A 23539-nucleotide genomic window follows, 5' to 3' on the forward strand; every position below is an offset into this window, starting at 1 on the left:
AGCTGTGGAAATACTCACCCAAGGCCATGTTGATCCTTCACCCCACCGCAAGGATTCTTCTCTGGGCATCTGTCTCCTTTTTCCAACCCCACCTTCATCTCTCTGGTCCCTCCTGGATCCGCTGACCTTCCGTCCATGCTGTTGGCTGTCTCCTTTGCTGTCTTTAGCACAGCCAGAGAGCCCAGTATCTGGAAGATGTGTCTGGGTCTGGCTGCCCCTGGATACACCAGAACCACGATCACTATTATGCAGAAGGCTGGTGAGACTGTGGCTGTCAACTGATGCCCCAGAGAACTTTCTCACTTTCCAGGAGTGGTGTTCTGGTTGACTGACCCGCACCTGTGTTCTGCTGTCCCCGACGGGCTTCCCAAGCAACCTCCAACCCACCGGTCTAGTTCCAGTTCCAGATGTGGTCGGGCTCACATGGTTCACATAGTTCATCCTAGAGGACATATGTCGGCACAGCTCCAGTATCTCACAGCCAGATGCTCTAATTGTGTTTTGGAGGTTTGGCAGGATTCTGGAAGGGAGCCAAGATGGTTCAGGGTTCTGTGCCACCATCGCCCTACACCGCCATGGCACTGCTAGTTCCTCTGCAGACTGTTCTACACACAAAACACATGAGGAGGCTGGGCCCCAATGGGACCTGGTCAGTGGCAGCAGTTGCTGCTTCAGTGTCTGTTGTTTGATGTTTGTTTGTTCAGATTGTGGTGAGGAATATTTTTTGCTTTGAGCAACTTTTCTATTCTTCTGAGGTGGAGTATCGTCGACGCCCGTTTGGGAATGCGTCTGAGCACAGTTGGAATTGGACGTGTTAAATCTCTCCCAGCAGGGGTTATTCTGGAGCTGTCTAGGAGATTTCACTGGGAGAGGAACGAGATTGGCAGTGAGCTTCTCCTCTATCTCCATCCCATCCCCCACTTCTTCTACTGCATAGGACCGTGGCCCAGTTATCAAATGGGACGACACTACGATATTCCTCACATCCAAACATCTGCAGTTCAGGTTTAACTCTCTTCTACCCCTCTGGCGTCCGTGAAATTCATTCTCATCTGGGGGGAGAAAAAAATTACGGGACAATGTTCATGTTTACAGCTCTAATCTTGTCACACTACTCAGCTGGGGGAGTGTGTTAGGCTACAGCACGAGCCCTCGAACCAACGCATTGAAATCAGCTCATTACAAATGCAAAAGTGATAGAAGACAAAGTGAATAATTTACATGGAGAAAATGCCATCGTTACGGATTTAATGATAAAACAGAATAGGTATGTTTGTTCTCAGCCATACTACAAAGCCTTGACACCAATGTCAGTGATGTTTACCCTCAGCTTTTTCGCTGTGTTTAGATCACACACATTCTTTAGGAAAAAAATAACATAAAAATAGCATAGGAAAAAAATTCCCTCAAGCAAACAGACCCAAAAGCCAAGAGTGTTTACCACCCTTACGGAAAAACCACACGAATTTCACGTGATCTCATGTGAAGTTAATGTGATAACATTAAAGCTACATGTGAAAACATGATCTCGTGAAATAAATGTGACATGGGGATGGATGCAAAATTTCACCAACATTTGACCATTTTCGCAGATGAAAGTTTTTCAAATGTGAAACTGCAATGTCACATATAAATCTGCAATTCACATGTGAAATTTACATGTGAGGTGAAAACATGAAAATATAATAAAATGGTATGGGTGTTTCAAGGTAAGTGGTACGCTGTTCAGCTAAAATAGCGTAAACATCTTTAATCAATATGATTACACTTGACATGATCACTTAGTGCTGACTTTTCAATATGACCCGACCTGGGACTCACAATCTCTGGATTCGGAGTATGCTGATCTTTTTCCTGCACCACAAACTCCGTAGCATTCTCAGGAGTCATCTACAGATTCATTACCTATACTGCATCTCTAAGCAAAAGAGTGCCATCTCCACTGCTATTTTACTAATCAGTTAATCTCACTATTCTCTCATCATTGATTTCATGTACTTATTTCAGCAATTTGAGCGTTTTCTGTATACTTGTCTATCACTATGATAAAAAACAGCATTGAGTCTTCTTGGGTATGACGCTACAAGCTTGGCACACCTGTATTTGGGGAGTTTCTCCTATTCTTCTCTGCAGATCCTCTCAAGCTCTGTCAGGTTGGATGGAGGGCGTTGCTGCACAGCTTTTTCAGGTCTCCTGGGATGTTCGATTGGGTTCAAGTCCGGGCTCTGGCTGGGCCACTCAAGGACATTCAGAGACGTATCCCGAAGCCTTTCATGTGTTGTCTTGGCTGTGTGCTCAGTGTCATTGTCCTGTTGGAAGGTAAACCTTCGCCACAGTCTGAGGTCCTAAGCAGGTTTTCATCAAGGATCTCTGTACTTTGCTGCATTCATACAGTATTTGCCTCGATCCTGACTAGTCTCCCAGTCCCTGCCACTGAAATACATCCCCACAGCATGATGCTGCCACCACCATGCTTCACCGTAGGGATGGTGCCAGGATGGTGCCAAACTCCAAGCGGGCTGTCATGTGCCTTTTACTGAGGTGTGGCTTCCGTCTGGCCACTCTACCATAAAGGCCTGATTGGTGAAGTGCTGCAGAGATGGTTGTCCTTCTGGAAGTTTCTCCCATCTCCACAGAGGAACTCTAGAGCTCTGTCAGAGTGACCATCGGGTTCTTGGTCACTTCCCTGACCAAGGCCCTTCTCCCCCGATTGCTCAGGGTGGCCGGGCAGCCAGCTCTAGGAAGAGTCTTGGTGGTCCCAAACTTCTTCCATTTAAGAATGATGGAGGCCACTGTGTTCTTGAGGGAACTTCAGAAATGTTTTGGTACCTTCACCAGATCTGTGCCTTGGCACAATCCTGTCTCAGAGCTCTACGGACAATTCCTGTGACCTCATGGCTTTGTTTTTGCTCTGACATGCACTGTCAACTGTGGGACTTTATATAGATAGGTGTGTGCCTTTCCAAATCATGTCCAATCAATTGAATTTACCACAGGTGGACTTCAATCAAGTTGTAGAAACATCTCAAGGAAGATCAATGGAAACATTTCATACATTTGCTAAAATTTCTAAAAAACATTTTTCACTTTGTCATTATGGGGTATTGTGTGTAGATTGCTGAGGATTGTTTTTATTTAATCCATTTTAGAAGAAGGCTGTAACGTAACAAAATGTGGAAAAAGTCAAGGGGTTTGAATACTTTCCAACGGCACTGTATAGTGTATGCTTGATGCTCTTAACGACAAATTTCTGTTTGCCGGGCATCACCTGTGAAATCTCATTTGAAAGAATCCACATGTGAAACTTCATGTGAAATATCATCGCATGTGAAGTGTTCCAAAACCACATGGTTTCACATGATTTCACATGTGAAAGGTTATTTGATCACAAAAAAATCTCATAACATGAACATGTGAAATCATGTGTATTTTCCATAAGGGCTTGCAACTTTGATCTAAATAATTTCCCCTAATTATTGCTCTCTTCATTTTTTTATTATATTCCATTATAATCCTCATCAGTAGAGAGCAGTGGGTCTTTTCCCATAACCATATCCCCCTCCCTTCTGACTGGATCCAGTTACAGATTGAGAGAGCCATATTTGAATGGCTGACACAACCTGGTCCTGTTTCAGTCATGATGAATCACTGAGCCTGACTATAATTACAGTGCTCTGTCCACACAGGCCCAAACACTGATCGATGACTTACTCAAGCCAAAGGCTGTCTTCCGGAACAGTAGCCTGGTTGGTCCACCACAGAAGGCTCTGGACAAGACATCTCTTAAAGCTCCCATCCCACCACAGGATAATAAATTAGGAGTGTTTTATAGACAAGGGCGCACTCTATTTAACCCCTCACCTGCTGCAGTGCACTGTTATTGTTAGGATACTATAGGGACAGTACCTTTTGGTACAACGGTGTAATATGGGGACAGTACTTTTAGGTACAAAGGTGTAATATGGGACAGTACTTTTAGGTACAAAGGTGTAATATTGGGACTGTACCTCTAGGTACAAAGGTGTAATATTGGGACAGTAATTTAAGGTACAAAGGTGTAATATTGGGGCAGTAATTTAAGGTACAGTGTTTCTGAACATGTACAGCCCCAGTAAAAATTGTGTATGTTTTTTCTCCCTAACTTTGTGGTATCCAATTGGTAGTAGTTACAGTCTTGTCTCATCGCTGCAACTCCCGTACGGACTCGGGAGAGGCGAAGGTCGAGAGCCATGCGTCCTACGAAACACAACCCAACCAAGCCACACTGCTTCTTGACACAATGCACATCGAACCCATAAGGAAACACCTGGCGACCTGGTCAGCATGCACTGCGCCCGTCCCGACACAGGAGTCGCTAGTGCACGATGAGACAAGGATATCCCTGCCGGCCAAACCCTCCCTAACCCAGACGGCGCTGGGCCAATTGTACGCCGCCCCATGGGCCTCCCCGTCGCGGCCTGCTGCGCCCGGCCCGACACAGGAGTCGCTAGTGCGTGATGAGACAAGGATATCCCTGCCGGCCAAACCCTCCCTAACCCAGACGACGCTGGGCCAATTGTGCGCCGCCCCATGGGCCTCCCTGTCGTGGCCGGCTGGGCTCGAACCCGGAATCTCTGGTGGCACAGCTAGCACTGCGATGCAGCGGTCTAAGACCACTGTGCCACCCGGCGCAGATCTAAGGCCTTAGACCACTGTGCCACCCGGGAGGCCCAGCCCCAGTGATATTGGTGTATCTTTTTTTTGTGGCTTTTTATTCAGTTTTGTCAGTTTTGTCATTTTTGTTTTTAGAGGGGGGTTACATGTACAGAACCAATCAAATAAATACATTCAAAGTTAACCCAAACCCATTCCCCCCCTCAGTCCCCATCCACCCGCCCGCATCCTCCCTCCCCACCCGGAAACCATGCTTTTTATCGCTGCAGTGCTGCCTGCCAGCAGTAATCTTCTCTGATTGATTAAGAGATTCATGGGGCTATCATCGTTAAGTAACAAAATAGATGGAAAGCATTGAATATTTAAAGTGGAACTGACAGTGTTTCAGCAACGTGAAATCTTATTAAAATCTGTTCATATACATCCCCAGGAAGAATATGACTTTTTTTTCTTCTTTTTTTTTAACAAGTGAGCACTTAGATATGGCCATTTTCTGGCACTCATAAATTCATAGAATGTTTGGGAATCACGTGGAGTAAGGCATTTATGAAAATTCTATAGCGATATAGAGTGGTTAAGCGGCCGTGCGATCAGAAAATTGATAGACACTGTACTAAATAAAACCTAATAAAAACATCTGTCTTGTCCAGGACCAGAGTTTATGCAGACCGGTTCGCCATAGCCAATCAGAGCTACAGTAGGTCTTTATGCAAATAAACCATTTGCCACACGGGCCTTCCATCGTTCACTTTGAACTGGACTGTGTGTTTACAGGCAGTAGGACCTGCCATCATTCACTTTGAACTGGACTAGGTGTTTACAGGCAGTAGGACCTGCCATCATTCACTTTGAACTGGACTGTGTGTTTACAGGCAGCAATAACAGCGTAACTTTAGATCATCAGAAAGCATTCACCAAAAGCCACAAAATACACCTGAATGGATTTCTGCAAATATGTAAATACTACAGGAGTCCTATTAGATTTGGAAAACTTTACAACTTGTCCAAAACCACATTTTGACAACTGAATGAGAACTTGCCTGCCTGCCTGCCGACTCATTTGATCGATGCCAAATACATTTGTTTGACAACTAAGTTGTTCAAGTGTGTCAGAGTGCGCAATAGGTCATTACTAATTCAGAGAATTGTCAGATGTCTGTTCTTAAATTCAGAGCGTTCCGCTCTCTGAGCGTTCAGGTTCACACTGCACTATTGACACTGGACTCTGGCCGAGGAGTAGGGTTGATCCAAGCGTTCCTCACAATGTTGGCAGTCAAGCACCCAAGCTAACTGGCTAAAGTTGGCTAGCTTGCTAGCTATTTCCAGTGAGAGGACACCTCACTCTCAAATGAGAGAACACCTCACTCTGACCATCTTACTCGGCATAGCAGAACTGGTTAGGCTGTTTTGATGTTATCTAGAGCGTGGTTGACTAACTGTGCTGCTGGCAACAATTTAATAACTTTTTTTGACAGTCATATTCAGCGGGTGTTGCGTGTTTGTAAATGCCTCAATTATATTGCACTCTGGCACACTCAGATGTGTGCTCTGAAATTGGAGTAATTCCGAGTGAATTTATGAACACAAGAGATATGCTAAATGGATAACAGTCATTTAAGTTCAGCATAGCTAGCAGAGTGATTCACATTTCTTGCTAGCTAAACAAATGGCATGTGCATCTCTAGCTGTAGCCACCAAAAAATTATATGAGGGGAAAAGGTAACATGACATCTTCTCAGCAGCTTGCTGGCTAGCGAGCTAACGTCAGGCTCCGTGATGTTAGCTTGCTAACTAAATAGCTACATAAATATATACACTAGCCTATTAGCCACATTATGATTGACTTAGGATCATTGCCCTTGTTAGTGTGATTGTATTGTCATTCCCAGCATTAGTTACATTTGTCCATTTATGTCCAAAATATTGAGTCATTGACACTGAAACAGTGCATTCCTAATGGATGGAGGCAGCAAACAATGTACGAGGCCAGCTGTGATTTACAATCTGCCAACAATTCTGACTTTAAGGAATTTTGTGCCGAATAGAACCTATTTATAAAACCTCTTATAAAGTTGTTTTTTGTTGCATATTTTTTTTGACTGATATTATGATTGTCTGTTTGTTTCAAATCTGCAAAGTAGTTAAAACACAGTCTGTTCCACTTTAAAATGTATTCAATTCTAAATTAATTTTGTAACTTTGCCTCTGAAGCATTTAACTGTATATGACATACATTTATCCACATCATATGAAGGAATATGCCTACCTAATTAGGGGACACAGTGAACAGTTGGGAGTTGGGGCCTTGGTGTTAAATATAGTCTGTGGACAAACGTAAAATGTATACATTTGTGGTTCATATTCTGTTCCAGTTAAAGGGTGGTTCAGAATCAATTAGATCTGTGGACTATACTTTTTGCATGGCTAGCTCTGAATATGAACTTTCCAAAAGTTGTTTATATATTATAGAGCTCCTTTCGGGAGCCCAGATAATTTATTGATAAATCCCATCATTGGATGTTTCGGTAGTTGGGTTTCCCAAGGGACTCCCAGCATAGCTGGCCTAAATGGTAAATATAGAGAGAAAAAAATAGTTGCCTGCTAATGTGTATGTATCTATCACATCTTGGAATGTTCTAAAGCCATTACTGTATATGATATCGGCAAAGGTACAGGGGGGGGAGGTGCAAATGGCCAGCCTTCAGGTAACAAGGCATTATTGTGCCCATGTACTTTTGATTATCAGTTACATGTACTGAACAAAAATATAAATGCAACATGCAATAATTTAAAAGATTTCACTGAGTTACAGTGAATGAATGAATGAATAAAGGCAAATCACCTCGATTGGACGGTATTCCTCCTGGCTATTTACAATGTTTGAATCAATTAGGTCCACTATTGCTCGAAATGAATAATACAGCCGTCCACAAAGGTTCATTTGGGAGAGATGTGCTTACAGCACAAATGATGCTTTTATTAAAAATAGGTAAATATGCCACCTAGTGTTCTCACAATCGCACCCTATCTTTGATAAACACAGATATTCAACTGTTTTCCAAAATGTTGTAGTCCTATCTCGAGACATAATTACCCAAATTGATCCACACTGGCCAAAGCAGATTTGTTAAAAAGCATTTATCCTCGGATAACCTCCATTAGATGGTTAATTAGAAACAACAGCTCTCTTGATGCAGAAGAAGCTTTTAATAAACCTAAATTGGTCATATGTCTGGTCTTTCTTGGAACATAGGGTAATTGCTCCAATTTCATTAATATAATTTTAATATTAATATAATATATAATATATATATTTTATATTAATATAATAAGCCAACAGTCAATATCTGCTCTGCTCCGTTCAGAATTACTAGCAGTAGACAAGGCGATCCAATTTTGCCTCTGCTATTCTTATTATCCATGGAACCCCTGGCCCATGCAATTTGTCAATCGATGAAAAAAACACCAATTTCTCAAAAATATACTGATGACTTCATCTCATTTTACGCAGAGCGATATTTTTTATATATCTAGACAATGTATCTCAATCGCTCCCAAACCCATTGAAGCTCAGAGATATATTTAGCTTCATCTCAAGTTATAAAATGAATCAAACCAAATCAGCCCTCCTGCCTCAATACCCCGATGGAGGATTCCATCTCTACGTATGGAATCCCAATTGTTTCCCATTTTAAATATTTGTAAGTAGATATAATTCCCTTTTGAGATAAAACCATTGACAGAACCTTTAATAGAACACTCAAATCAATTCAATCCGTCCTCAGTAGATAGAATAATATCCCAGTTGCTTTAACCAGCAGAGTAACTGATTTCAGTGGGCACTAGCACACTGGAGAAGTGTGCTCTTCACGGATTAATCCCGGATTCAACTGTAACGGGCAGATGGCAGAATGATGCTAATGTCATTTTGTTAACAGAGTACCCCATGGTGGAGGTGGGGTGTTGGTATGGGCAGGCATAAGATACCGACAACAACAAAAAATTGCATTTTATCGATTGCAATTTGAATGCACAGCGAGACCGTGACGAGATCCTGGGGCCCATTGTCGTGCCATTCATCATCGCCATCACCTCATGTTTCAGCATGCAAGGATCTGTACATAATTACTTTAACTTCTCTAGGGTAGGGGGCAGCATTTGGAATTTTGGATGAAAAGCATGCCCAAATTAAACAGCTTTCTACTCAGGCCCAGAAGATAGGAAATGCATATAATTAGTATATGTGAATGGAAAACACTCTAAAGTTTCCAAAACTGTTAAAATAATGTCTGTGAGTATAACATAACTGATTTGGCAGGTGAAAACCTGAGAAGAATCCATTCAGGAAGTAGGATTTTTTTGTTTGTTTGTAGTTTTCTATTCAATGCCATTACAGTATCCATTGACTTAGGACTCAATTTGCAGTTCCTATGCCTCCCACTAGATGTCATCAGTCTTTAGAAATTGTTTCAGTCTTGTATTCTGAAAAATGAGGGAGTAAGAGCAGTCTGAATGAGTAGACCCTGCCGTGTCACAGAGCTTTTTCATGCGCGCGACCAGAGAGAGTGCCTTTCTTGTTTACCTTGTCTATTGACGACGTTATTGTCCGGTTGAAATATTACAGATTATTTAGGCTAAAAACAACCTGAGGATTGAATATAAACATCGTTTGACATGTTTCTATGAACTTTACGATTACAATTAGTATTTTTTTGTCTGCCTGTTGTGACTGCGTTTGAGCCTGTGGATTACTGAAGAAAATGCGCGAACATATATAAATGTGCGGATATAAGGAGAGACTTTATCGAACAAAAGAAACATTTATTGAACAAATTAATGTCTTCTGAGTGCCACCATATGAAGATCATCAAAGGTAAAGGATTAATTTTATCTCTATTTCTTACTTGTGTAACTCTTCTACTTGGCTGGTTACTGTTTGTAATGATTTGTCTGCTGGGCTATGTTCTCAAATAATCGTAAGGTATGCTTTCGCCGTAAAGCATTTTTTAAATCTGACACCGTGGTTGGATTCACAAGAAGTTAATCTTTAAACCAATGTAAAATAGTTGTATATTTTCTGAATTTTTGTAATGAGTATTTCTGTATTTGGCGCTCTGCAATCTCACTGGATGTTGGCCAGGTGGGACGCTAGCTTCCCACATACCCTAGAGAGGTTTTTAAGCTCCCAGTTCTTCCATGGCCTGCATACTCACCAGACATGTCACTGATTGAGCATGTTTGGGATGCTCTGGATTGACGTGTACGACAGCATGCTCCAGTTTCAGCCAATATCCAGCAACTTCACACAGCCATTGAAGAGGATTGGGACAACATTACACAGGTCAAAATCAACAGCTTGATCAACTCTATCTTAAGGAGTATCGCACTGCATGAGGCAAATCGTGGTCACACCAGATACGGACTGGTTTTCTGATCCACACCCCTACCTTTTTTAAGGTATCTGTGACCAAAGAATAGGGCCTAAGGAATTTATTTAAATTGACTGATTTCTTTATATAAACTGTAACTCAGTAAACTATTTGAAATTGTTGGATGTTGCATTTATACATTTGTTCAGTATAGTTGGTTAGCTTTAGCTACCTGCAGATTCATGCACGGTGCATGGTAGTATGAGTTGTTGCTAGCTAAAGACTTCCCTATGCAAGTAACCATTTCACAATACCATTTATACCTTCTGCATCCTGTGCATGTGACCAATAAACATAGATTTTATTTTATGTAGTGTGTGTTTACCAGAGACAGTAATGTGAAGAACAACATGACCTGCGCCAAAGTCAGATTAGGATATAGACCAAGGACTAGATTAAGTTATTTTTGCTACTACTTTTTGCTACTACTTTAACAATTTTTAGTCTTGAAATCTTTGGTTGTTTGCTACACTACCGTATTCACTCTGTTTAGCACATGGCCTCACATGTGAATTCTTAAAGAGATGGGTGGGGCTAAGGCTTAAGAAGGTGTGATAGATGCTGAACGTGTGTAGGCAAAGAGCTCTCCAGTAGGTGTGCCAAAACTTTCATGGGCCATTTTCTCAAAAGTGGGGTTACAAGTTTTATCAACTTTCAAAGCAGAATAACTTTCCCATTGTTCCTCAACTACAGTGTATGATATACAATTTTCTAGCTCCGTGTATCTACTTTTATCCAATGTAAAAAACACAATTTCAAATGTTGCTTCATAGGACTGAATCCATGTGGTGGGTCACAAATATCCTCATTGTTATTAGCAATGTGGTCTAAATTAAGTTAAACATAAAAATGTAATAAAGGAATTGTGCGGAAGCCCATAGGGGACTAACAATCTATCCTAAACAGTTTAGCCCATAAGGATGCAATGTGCTGTAGCTCTACAAGGAAGCAACCCCCGTCTGTATGGCACTTCAATATGTTGACCATTGTTCATTCATTTAGCGTGGAGTCATCATTGTCTAAATGCCCTGGAACATAGGCAATATAATAATAACTAAATCCAATCTTCAGCAACAACAATAATAACTGTTCCTTTAATCCCATTGAGGGGGTGTGCTCATCATTGTCTGATGCTGAGGGCTGCATCACAGACATAAGCTAGGCTGCGTGATTGTGCGTGGATAGCACACCTACATATTGAGCCAGCTAAATTGGGGTTAGACTAGATCTGTCGGCTCATCCCTTTGTCTGTTGGGCTTGATGTGCTTATAGAAGAAGTATTGAACCTCCTTGGCAGTAGAAAACTTGTTTGTTGTATACTGGAAGGTCAAGATGAGTTTTGCAGGGTGGCTGAAGCAGCATCTCTAATATTGGTATTTCTGAATGTTGCTACATGTACAGGCACAGCAACATGGGTGTTTCTGTTCATAATAGCTGCTTCTTGGTTCCACAGTATCATTTATCCCAGCAGGTGAACCAACCCACATTGTAGTTACAGTGTCACTCTGCAGACGCACCTGCCCCCCCCCCCCCCCCCCCCCCCCCCACACACACACACACACACACATACACACACACACAGTACTGGCTACTGCACTCTCTCCCGCTGAGTGCCATAGGGACGTCAGTCAGTCAAAAAACATGCACGCAAATAAGCACGAGCATGCGCATATATCCGCGGGCACACACACAAACAAGATACAAAAAAAAACATGGGGACATCTGTCGGCATCTGTTGACTACCTTTATGAGCCATTCATGTTACATTTACCGAACACGATGTGTTTTCCTTTTATTCTGGTTTTATGGAGCTTTGCCATTACCCAATGTTCAGCTTCGCTTCCAGGAAAGGCAAAGGCTGGAATCAGGATTTTGAGGTTTGTTATGATCTGAGACTGATTGATGGTGACTGAGTGAAAAGGTCTGATTACTTGCCGCTGGGTCCATTATCTGGTTCGGAACCCTCCCAAGCGCTCACAGAGGATTCTCCTTCTCTCTTTTCATCTTTTCTGAGAAGAGGGATATGGAGAAAGATAAGCAGGAGCCACAATCAAAATGCATTCTGAAAATCCCTGTCAATTAGGTTTCAAAACATCCCAGCAGTTAAGTTTTTTAAGTATGTCACATGAACAATATAGGGTTTTACACAAGATGATGCTGTTGTAAATAGTGCTATGAAAACATTCTAATGCCTATCAGGAAACACCTCCAGATTAGACGCTTATTTTCAGAATGTGAGAAAATACTATCTTTATCCCTTGTAAGTCCTTGCTCATTCATTGTATACAGCTCCTCAACAGGCTGTATGAATTTAAACTTGAATGTGAACAGTACATGTATAGCAGATATGTCAAACTTTCTCCATTGTCCTCACAATGGCCACGGGTGTAGGGTTGTATTGTTGTTGGTAACAGCTTCTCTGGTCTAAACCTTGTCTAACTGGCTGACTGCCATTCTAAGGAAGTTAGTTACAAACAGCATAAAGCTGTTTATAATGCTAAACAGCCTACCAATATTTTCTCCTGGGGTTGTTATTTGTACTAAATGGTTAGAGAAGACCGGCGATGATATCAGGTTCTAGAAGGCAGGGTTACCCAGACTCAGTGGGCTTGTCCCAAATGGCACTATAGAGAATAGGGCTCCATTTGGGACGCATCCGCTGTCTAATAGAAGCTCATTGAAGAAGATCAGAGTGACACCAATCACAGTGGAAATACAGCAGGACTTCATCATGTGCCTAGCGGGTCCAGTTGATTATGTCCCATTACGTCAGTCGGAGTCTGGCCTTCTGCCTTCAGGACAAACTCTGTACACTGACCAAGATTTAATATTTGGATCACATTGGAACTTCTGCTATACTTTTCCACATCAGCACTGAATGAAAAGCACACAAAATGTATTTTATGATTTATTTCGATAGCATGACTAGATGAGATAAATTACTGACTGTTTAGTTCCTCGAAGGGAAATGTTCCATTGCTTCATCATGTTGTATACAGGCATATTTTGACATATTGAAAAAAATCACACCCAGAGACCAAAATAGATAAATAAATAATAAGAAAATAGAAGCTTCTACCTTTCCCCCCCTTTAGGCTGTCCTTTGCCAGAGCCCATCTCTGTCTCTCTGTCATAACATTCTCCTGCTGTCTGCACATTGGAGCGTTCCAGGGATTTGACATGACCACGATGCCTGCCAGCGCCTGCCACCGCCACGCATCAATTTCACACCCACCACTCTAATTACCGCAACACACAACAGAAACCAGGAAGTAAGCCACAGTTACAGTTGGCTTGACGCTCCGAGCCAGAGGGATCAGAGAGAGAGAGAGGAGAGGAACTGGTGCAGGTATTTTAATAAGACAACAAAATGAAATGGACCAATACAAGTTCCTTCTGTCTATTTTTTCCCTGTTTTCTCTCTATTTTCTCTCTCTCTTTTCCTCCCACCGCCTTCCCCACTCCCCTAAGACTCTTTTTTTCACAAACACCGCAATAGAGAGCTTCAAAATCCATTCAGTAGTGTATGGTAAAGCTATACCTCCCTCTCTCTTTTCACCTCACCACCAGTGAAAGCTCTAAGCTGTTTGAAGTGCTAGATGTAGAGCATCCCTCCTGCACATTCTAATGACTGTGTGAGTGACACTGCGCCAACTGGGCTGTATCACTCTATATGTGTTAACTATCCATCTCTGGAACTGTGCACACACACAGGTAGGTGGCACCTTCATTTGGGAGGACGGGCTTGTGGTAATGGCTGGAGCGGAATAGGTGGAATGGTATCAAATACATCAAACACATGATTTGATGCGATTCCATTCTCTCCATTGCAGGCATTATTACTGTATGAGCCATCCTCCACGGTAGCACACTTGATACTGGTGATGATAGGCACTCCTGTTGCCATTATAGCCATCTTGTATAAATCAAATGCACTAGGAGTAACTACGTGACTGTTTTGGGCACCAACTGTCTAAAACAGTGTGTTCGTGTGCCCATCTCTGCTCTCCCCAAAGCAAAAACGTCAATGATTGTATTGCGTAAACACAGAAGATGTCTTCTGAGAGGCGTATATGTCAAAAAGATAAAGTATTGTTTATTGAACACCGTCTCTGTGAGAAAGCCCTCCAGTCAATGCATTGTTTGATTTATATCAGATTTATTCTTTTGCTAGTTGGTTTTATTACTGATTTCATTTCTGGTTGTTGCAATGGTATATTTATAGCCTATATTTCGTACGGTTGTTATGTGAGCATTGAATAAGATTTTCAATGCGTCCATTACACTTGGCAAAGAAACTTGAACACATCCATCCCTCAGACAGTCATTAGCAGTCTACATTTGTGTCCCAAATGGCAGCTGATTCTCTTTATAGTTCCCTACATTAAACCAGATCCCTACGGGCCCTGGTAAAAACAAAGTAGGGCACTATAAAAGGAATAGGTTGCCATTACGGATGCATACTAAGAGCGAAACCTCTCCATTCATTAATCAGCTTCCTGTGTCTCCGTCTTGATTAATGTTGAATCAGATAGCGAATGGAGGAAGACTCCCCCTGAACCCCTCCTCTTTGACCCAGCAGTGGGGCAGGCAGGCGGGCATCTTGGAAAGCCCTGCCATACTGCCATGCAGTATTCATACCCACATGGCAGGGCCAGCGTTCACTACAGCATAGCCAGAGAAAGAAATCTGGTTATGCGTGTCCTAAATAGCACCCGATCCCCTATGGAGCACAATACTTTTGACCAGAGCCCTATGGGTCCTGGTGAAAAGTATTGCACGAAATACAGAATAGTTTGCCATTCCAGGTGCAGGTTGTCCGTTGAGGTGGTAAATGATGTGTCCTCACCTCAGGGGTATACTATTAGTTATTCAGAACGGCTTGATCAAAAGGAATCAGTTGGTACTGCGGAGGTAAAGGAGTACATGAGAAACCACCAAACATGGTCCATAGTTTAAACTTGATTAACACAAACAAATATTATATTCTAATGGGATGCTTTGGAACCCTGATTGCCAGTTCTGATGTGTCCCAAACAGCACCATATTCCCTTTATAGTTCATGACTTTTGACCAGAGCCCTGTCAGTAGTGTACGATATAGGGAATAGGATGCCATTTGGGAAGTACATCTGGTTATAGCTCTTGGTTTAACAAGCATGTGCTTTCCTTTCCTCTCGTTGCTCGTTCTATATTCAATAATGTGCAGATAAAAGGGCCTAATTTCAGGGCACTGTTATTTTGAGGGTTCTTTAATGTTGAATGTGATTAGGCCTTCAGAGTGGGTAACCTAGTTAAGCAGGGAACATGCGTCTCTACTCAACTGTCCATTCTCTCACACACGTACAGCATGAAAATCCCCATCAAGCTGACAAAGCAAAACAAAATGTATGCCACAAATAGAACTATTTTCGATTACAAGTTGCACCATGACATTTATAGAGCGATTCTGGTTTGATGGTTTGATGTAACGAGACACTGGAGTGAAAATGGATTATATTTCATGATCAATGGAAAAGATTGCATTTTTCTGAAGAGTTTAGCATGGTTTCCTTTTCAGACGGTAGTGTTCGTCATAAGCTTCGCAGATCGTAATATCTTGAAAAGCACCTACATGAAAAGAACATTGCCATCCAAAGAGAAGTCCTAGAGGCTGCTGCTACTCGCTGCTAAGACTAACTACAAGCCAATAGCTTAGGTTCCATAAAACACCATGTACTGAGAAAATGCAATGTAGCAATCCATTTATTATGCCAACATCTTAAAAACCCAATTTAAAGCTTTACAAAGAGAAAAATGTGTATAGTATAAAATAAATGTGGCACTCTTTAGTTTATTTTCTGTTATCAAAATACCATAGTGAGTCATTGTAAAACAGGTAAACAAGTAAAGTATGTCATCGTATTGCTGTGAAAATCATGGGGGATCCATCAGTGTATTCAGTATATCTACCCTCAGATCCAGGGCTGTACATACAGAAGCCCTAAGGCAGCGGCTGGCTGATCATGCATATTTAAAGATCTCTCAGATTTATCACAGTCTGTGCTAAAGTGACTTTAAAGTGAAGCTTCATTGGAATGATTAGGGTTCAATTCCAGGAGTCCTCCGAGTTGTGCTGGAAGATGTCTTTGGCTGTGCCCCCTGGGTAGGGGGTGGTAGGCAGAGGGTTGCGTAATAGAGAAGAAGTGCATCGTGGAGGTTAGGGGGTGTTGTCTCTGTCAGTCTCCTCGCTGGGTTCTGTTCTCTGGGAGAGAAGGAAGGTCTCCCACACTGCCAGACACTGGAGGAGAGAACACCCACATCATCAGGTTATGACAGACCGGTAAGTCTCACACACACACACACACACACACACAATCACTCAGTTGAAACGGCAGGTCTGTGAACTTTCGAGCCAGTCAGTACGTTTCCACACGTCAATAAAACCTTCCACTGTCATCTAAACTTCCAAAGTAATAGCTGTCTGTTTAATGGCCGCCGTAAATCAGACACACATGGCATGCCTCAATTCAGCAGCCAATTTCGTTCACAGGCTCTGGCTGCTCCCTGGACTTCTGTCTCATCTATTTGTCACTAGACAAGGTTGTGATTAATGTTCTGACCCAAACAGAGCCAAGCACCCACCCAAACAGCCCTAATTCCTCCGTCTCCATCCTCCCCCCATCTAAACATCCCGTTCTCCTCTCACCCTGCCTCCTCTCACCCCAATCTTCCACACCCACCCAACCCTTCACTCCACTCTCCATCCTTCTCTCCTCTTACAAACTTAGCCAACATGACAGTGGCAGGAGGCTCTCGTGGGTAGCCAGCTGACTGCCATGTCACTAGTGCTTAATCATGATGACACCTTCACCACGGGACACAGACTCAGTCTGACCTTTACCCATCAGCCTCACTGACAGGGCCCAGAGAAGGCAGAGCTAACCAGAGTTTGGACATAGCTGCTTTACACAACAGGTTATACAGGGACAGAGCACAGGGCTAAACAGAGTATGGACAAAACAGGTTTACACAATAGGTTATACAGGGACAGAGCTAACTAGAGTACTGGGACAGAGTTGCTGTACCCTAGGGACCATGGGTTATACAAGGATAGGGCCAGAGAGCAGAGCTGTGTTAAGTACAGAGGGGCGAATAGCGAGGGGGCGGAAAGAGTTACCATAGACTAGACCAAGGGCCACAAGCTTCACAGAGCACAGGGACAGAGCTGCTGTGAGCTACACGGGGTACACAGAGCACACGAGCAGAGAAAAAAAAAAAAAGGTGAATAGCAGATATCTGTGACTCAGCAGCTGGCTAGAATACTAAATGGGAGCAGATGCACAGAGCTGATCACAGGAAAGACCAAGACACAGAGGAAAGAGGTGAAACATTGGCTGACAGAAAAAAAAAGTTTTTTACTTCCACAGCTAACTCCTTGGAGTTGAGTTTATTCAAACTTGAACGTTTATACTTAATGATACCGTATGTTGTGGGATAAATAAACAGGTTTGACTAGTACTTATCAAGATAAGACTATGTGTTTAAGGATTACTGTGGTTGAGGAAAGCGATACATAGTTAGTGCAACTTATCCTTACTTCCAGACGGAGTGTTTAAGCCCTCAAATACAGATAAGACAACAGACTGTTGAATAAAACATTCAGGGGAAATCAGGCGACAGCTAAATCCATTTAAAGACCCGACTGGGAGAGAAGTACAACCTGGCCGCCAACGCAGCATTCTTCCCAGAGATCCAAAGCCCTTTAAGTTCATACCTTGCAGTGGAGCTGTGAGGATAACTGTCTGATTGAAGCAACACTAAAACGCCTATGGCAGCACAATGGGAGGCAGAGAGAGGAACCTCACACCTGAGCACTGTAAAGGACAAGACACCATAATGAGCGGTTGGCCATCCCATCGCCTCTGACCACAGAACATCGGCCATCATGTTGAATCGCCACTGCTCGTCGACACCCAGCAGGTGATCCTTCTGTGCACGACTGATGTTCATTATGGTGTCTCGTTTCATAACTTCTGCCTTCACACATAATGCCCGGTGAATCTTCAGTATGACATGACCAACCTGTACAGGTACCCAAACTATAACGAAGTGAATAATTGGACCCAAAATTGAAGGGTATAATCTGTCCTTGGTCCCAGCATGTCTGGACTGACGTGTGCACTGACGCAGAGCTCAACAGGGGTGATAAGTCGCCATCCAATCAGGGGTGGCTATCGGTGCATTACCAAGGAGGCAAATGTCAATACACACTCTGCCGCCGAGAGGGGAGTGCCTGTGTGTGTTTATCTGGTAGAGGAGCTCCATCAGTGCTGGTCCTGACACAGCCTGTGACAGCTCCAGCTGAGGTAATGGGTCCTGTGTAGCAGTGTGACTAGCGCGCTAATTAAGGAGATTGTTAAGGGGGGAAGAGACCGCTAGCCTCGTTAACATCATTAGCTATCCTCCTTTTCTCCCTCTATGCTCCAGTGGTTTAGCCGGAAGACAGGTAAACTGAAATAAATCAGGCAGCATTACATATGAACACCAGTGGATGCAAGAATGCATGCACACACATATCGTAGTCACACACACATCTTTAAGAACAAGAGCGGCTGCACAAGTCCAGAAGAAAGTTATGGACTTGAGCTCAGCACAGACTTCCTTCACATCAATATTCAGATACTCAGAAGAGTTGAATTGACTGTCAATGCCATGGTAGAGGTGATGAGAACAAGGTAGATAATTGTTGCAAATCTAGAACACCTTGTAAGTAAAACCATGTCCAGTTGAAGAAACATTGAAGAAACCGTAGTTGCTATGGAGTAACCATGGCTTTCCTTTGATGTTGCAACCTGACAGAACGACACAGTTGCTGTGCTGTATGCAGAGTGGGTACAGTGATGAACAGGCAGATTCTAAATCTAATGCAAATAGAATTCATAGTACACCAACAAAGGACCATTAAAATTAGAATAGATAGATATCTAAAATATCCCTATATTCTTCTCCGTCAGCATTTATGCAGAGACACGATATCTGTAGGAAATAATAAATCCTGTTTACAAACAATTTGAGAGGGCATTGGTTTGGAAATTTAAAAAAAAGGTACACAGTGGTTATAGTCACAGAAATATAATCTCTGGTCTGAGGGGCTTTTCACATCCTAGTAATAATATGTCTATATTACAGTACAGTAATTGTCAGAGAACTGAACTATGACATCTGTGTGACCTAGCACTGGGTATCTCAGTATGGTTACAGTCATGAGAAGATTTAATGTGACAGGTATGGAATAAAGTATGGAAAATGGGTCTATAACCCCCAGGCAAACTGATGAGTCAGACAAGCATGCACCCTGAGATTTATCCAAGCCCATAATTGATGTTAATATTCCATCTCAGGAAGAGCAAACACCTCACTGAGTCCTCCGAGTACAGCCCTTTCCCCAGTCTCACCACCCTTTCCCAGTCCGAACTTCCATTCACCTTACTCCTTTCATCCCCTCCTTCCTTCCCCCAGTTCCTCCATCTAACTCCTCCCTTTATGTACCCCTCTGTGCCATGCATCCATCCCTACTCTCCTCTCCTTTTCCGTCTCGCCAGTAGGGCCAGGTTATTGCATTGGCGGTACCACAGGTTGAAGAATGCAGTTGGGTGGTGGTGCGAGGTAGATGAGGGGCACAGAGCATTCCCTCCCAGGCTTACTGCTGCCACCCCTCACACCTCTCATCCTGGATTCTCAGTGTCGAGTGCGGACCTCCTAGACTCTTCTCTTATTAAAGGTCTTACATGAATCATTCACAAAGCCCACGGCACACTCATCATCCAGCCTCCTTCAACACCTGAATAAAATCAACTCAAAGTTTATTGGTCGCGCACACAGTTTAGCAGATGTTATAGCGGGTGCAGCAAAATGCTTATGTTCCTAGCTCCTAAGTATGCAGTAAAAAGTCAAACAAGTACACAAATAATTAACAAGTAAAAACAAGTACAAAAAATAATAATTGGAAATGAAGAAAGTTGGGTAGTTAAATTGGATTCATCCTAAATGGCACTAACAGTAATCAAAATGCAATTTATACATAGTGCCTTTGGAAAGTATTCATACCCCTTGAATTTCCACATTTTATGTTTTTGCCTAAACTCAAAATGTAATTGATCTGTAATTGATCTACACCCAACACCCCATAATGACAGAGAAAATGTTTCTGCAAATGTATTGAAAATTAAACACAGAAGCCTAATTTACATAAGTATTCACACCCTTGAGTCAATTGATTTTAGAATCACCTTTGGCAGTGATTACAGCTGTGAATCTTTCTGGGTAAGTCTTTAAAGAGCTTTGCACACCTAGATTGTACAATATTTGCACATTTTTCTAAAAACTATTCAAGCTCTGTCAATTTGGTTGTTGGTTATTACTGGACGGACAATTTCAAGTCTTGCCATAGTTGACTTAAATCTGCTTGAGAATCTAACTAGGCCACTCAGGAATATTCAATGTCCTCTTGGTAAGCATCTCATGTATATTTGGCCTTGTGTTTTAGGTTATTGTCCTGCTGAAAAGGTGTATATCTCCCAGTGTCTGTTAGAAAGCAGACAACCAGGTTTTCCTCTAGGATATTGCCTGTGCTTAGCTCTATTCTGTTTCTTTTTATCCCCAAACTCCCTAGTCCTAGCCGATGACAAGCATACCCATAACGATGCAGCCACCACCATGCTTGAAAATATGAAGAGTGGTACACAGTAATGTGTTGTGTTAGATTTGCCCTCAAACATATCACTTTGTATTCAGGACATCCAAGTTCATGTCTTTGTTACATGTTTTGCAGTTTTACTTTGGTGCCTTGTTTGTATTTCTTATGAATCCCCATACTCTTCTTGGGTCCAGCAAAATTAAAGGCAGTTTCTACTTTTTTAAAAACATTACAATACATTCAGACTGTGTGCCTTCAGGCCCCTACTCCACAACTACCACATATACACAGTACAAAATCCATGTATACGTGTGTATAGTGCGTATGCTATCGTGTGTGTCTGTGCCTATGCTTGTGTTGCTTCACAGTCACCACTGTTCCATAATGTTTTTTTTCTGTTTAATTTTTAAAATCTAAATTTTACTGTTTGCATGAGTTACTTGCTGTGGTATAGAGTTCCATGAAGTCATGGCTCCATTTAGTACTGTGTGCCTTCCATAGTCTGTTCTGGACTGTGGCATGTCTTGTGGGGTATGCATGGGTGTCCGAGCTGTGTGCCAGTAGTTCAAACAGACAGCTCGGTGCATTCAACATGTCAATACCTCTCACAAATACAAGCAATGATGAAGTCAATCTCTCCACCACTTTAAGCCAGGAGAGATTGACATGCATATTATTATTATTAGCCCTCTGTGTACATCCAAGGGATACCTGTGCTGCCCAAATTTAAAATTTTCCTAAAGCCTTTTTTGTAGCATTTGACCACATGACTGAACAATAGTCTTGGTGAAACCAAACTAGGGCCTGTAGGACCTGCCTTGTTGACAGTGCTGTGAAGGTAGAGCAGCACCTTATCATGGACATACTTCTCCCCATCTTAGCTACTGTTTTATGAATATGTTTTGACCATGACAATTTACAATACAGCATAACCCCAAGCAGTATAGTCACCCGAACTTGCACAATTTCCACATTATTTATAAGATTTAGCTCAGATTTCGGGTTTAGTGAATGCTTTGTCCCAAATACAATACTTTCAGAAATATTTAGGACTACCTTATTCCTTGTCACCTACTAAAACGGCAACTGTTAACTTTTGCATTCATTTCAGTCACTGTAGTAGGTGACATGTGTGGAGTCATCCGCATACATCGACACTCTGGTTTTCCTCAAAGCCCGTGGCTTTAGTAAAGATGGAAAAGCGAACGGGCCTAGACAGCTGCCTTGTGGAATTCCTATTTCTACCTGGATTATGTTGGAGGCGCTTCCATTAAAGAACACCCTCTGTGTTCTGTTAGACAGGTAACTCTTTATGCACAATATGGCAGGGGGTGTAAAGCCATAACACATATGTTTTGCCAGCAGCAGACTATGATCGATAATGTCAAAGGCCGCACTGAAGTCTAACAGCCCCCCCAATCTTTATATCATCAATTTCTCAGCCAATCAGTAATTTGTGTAAGTGCTGTGCTTGAATGTCCTTCTCTATAAGCATGCTGAAAGTTTGTCGTCAATTTGTTTACTGTAAAATAGCATTGTATCTGGTCAAACAATTATTTCCAAAAGTTTACTAACCTCTTGAAACTCTGGGGGCGCTATTTCATTTTTGGATGAAAAACGTTCCCGTTTTAAACAAGATATTTTGTCACAAAAAGATGCTCGACTATGCATATAATTGATAGCTTTGGAAAGAAAACACTGACGTTTCCAGAACTGCAAAGATATTCTCTGTGCGTGCCCTAGAACGTGAGCTACAGGTAAAACCAAGATGAAACGGCATCCAGGAAATCAGCAGGATTTTTGTGGCTCCGTTTTCCATTATCTCCTTATATGGCTGTGAATGCGAGAGGAATGAGCCTGCCCTTTCTGTCGTTTCCCCAAGGTGTCTGCAGCATTGTGACGTATTTGTAGGCATATCATTGGAAGATTGACCATAAGAGACCACATTTACCAGGTGTCCGCCCGGTGTCCTGCGCCGAAATTGGTGCGCAAACCTCAGCTGCAAGTATTTTTCCATGGAATTCAGAGAAGAAAGCAGGCTTCCACGAACGATATATCAATGAAGAGATATGTGAAAAAACACCTTGAGGATTGATTCCAAACAACGTTTGCCATGTTTCGATCGATATTATGGAGTTAATTCGGAAAAAGTTTGACGTTGTTGGTGACTGAATTTGTTTGTTTCGGTAGCCAAATGTGATGTACAAAACGGAGCGATTTCTCCTACACAAATACTCTTTCAGGAAAAACTGAACATTTGCTATGTAACTGAGAGTCTCCTCATTGAAAACATCCGAAGCTCTTCAAAGGTAAATGATTTTATTTGGTTTATCTGTTTTTTGTTAAAATGTTGCGTGCTAAATGCTAAGCTAGCTTAGCATACTCTTTCACAAATTAGTGAATTGCTATGGTTCAAAAGCATATTTTGAAAATCTGAGATGACAGAGTTGTTAAGAAATCGTTAACGTTGCGTTATGCTAATGAGCCTGAGGCTTTATTCACGATCCCGGATCCGGGATGGGGAGTATCAAGAGGCTAAGGGTTGGTAACAGGCTGATTGGTCGGCTATTTGAGCCAGTATAGGGGGCTTTATTATTCTTAGGTAGTGGAATGACTTGCTTCCCTCCAAGCCTGAGTGCACACACTTTCTAGTAGGCTTAAATTGAAGAGGTGGCAAATAGGAGTGGCAATATCTTCCGCTATTATCCTCAGTAATTTTCCATCAAAGTTGTCAGACCCTGGTGGCTTGTCATTGTTGATAGACAATATTTTTGTTCACC

At 42.3% G+C, this 23539-nt stretch overlaps 1 protein-coding gene across 2 annotated transcripts in view; it reads right to left on the minus strand.

Annotated features, from left to right (window-relative positions):
• Window positions 1-15808: 15808 nt before the first annotated feature.
• snx7 (sorting nexin 7) overlaps window positions 15809-23539 on the minus strand; it is a 35976-nt gene continuing 28245 nt past the window's right edge. For both annotated transcript variants that reach the window (XM_064949177.1, XM_064949176.1), the window contains one exon: window positions 15809-16361. In XM_064949177.1, the coding sequence (XP_064805249.1) occupies window positions 16281-16361 (81 nt within the window). In that variant the 3' untranslated portion in view covers window positions 15809-16280. The remainder of the gene's footprint in view (window positions 16362-23539) is intronic.

This window comes from Oncorhynchus masou, chromosome 30 (genome assembly GCF_036934945.1).
Source record: "Oncorhynchus masou masou isolate Uvic2021 chromosome 30, UVic_Omas_1.1, whole genome shotgun sequence".
In the NCBI taxonomy this organism is placed as follows: domain Eukaryota; kingdom Metazoa; phylum Chordata; class Actinopteri; order Salmoniformes; family Salmonidae; genus Oncorhynchus; species Oncorhynchus masou.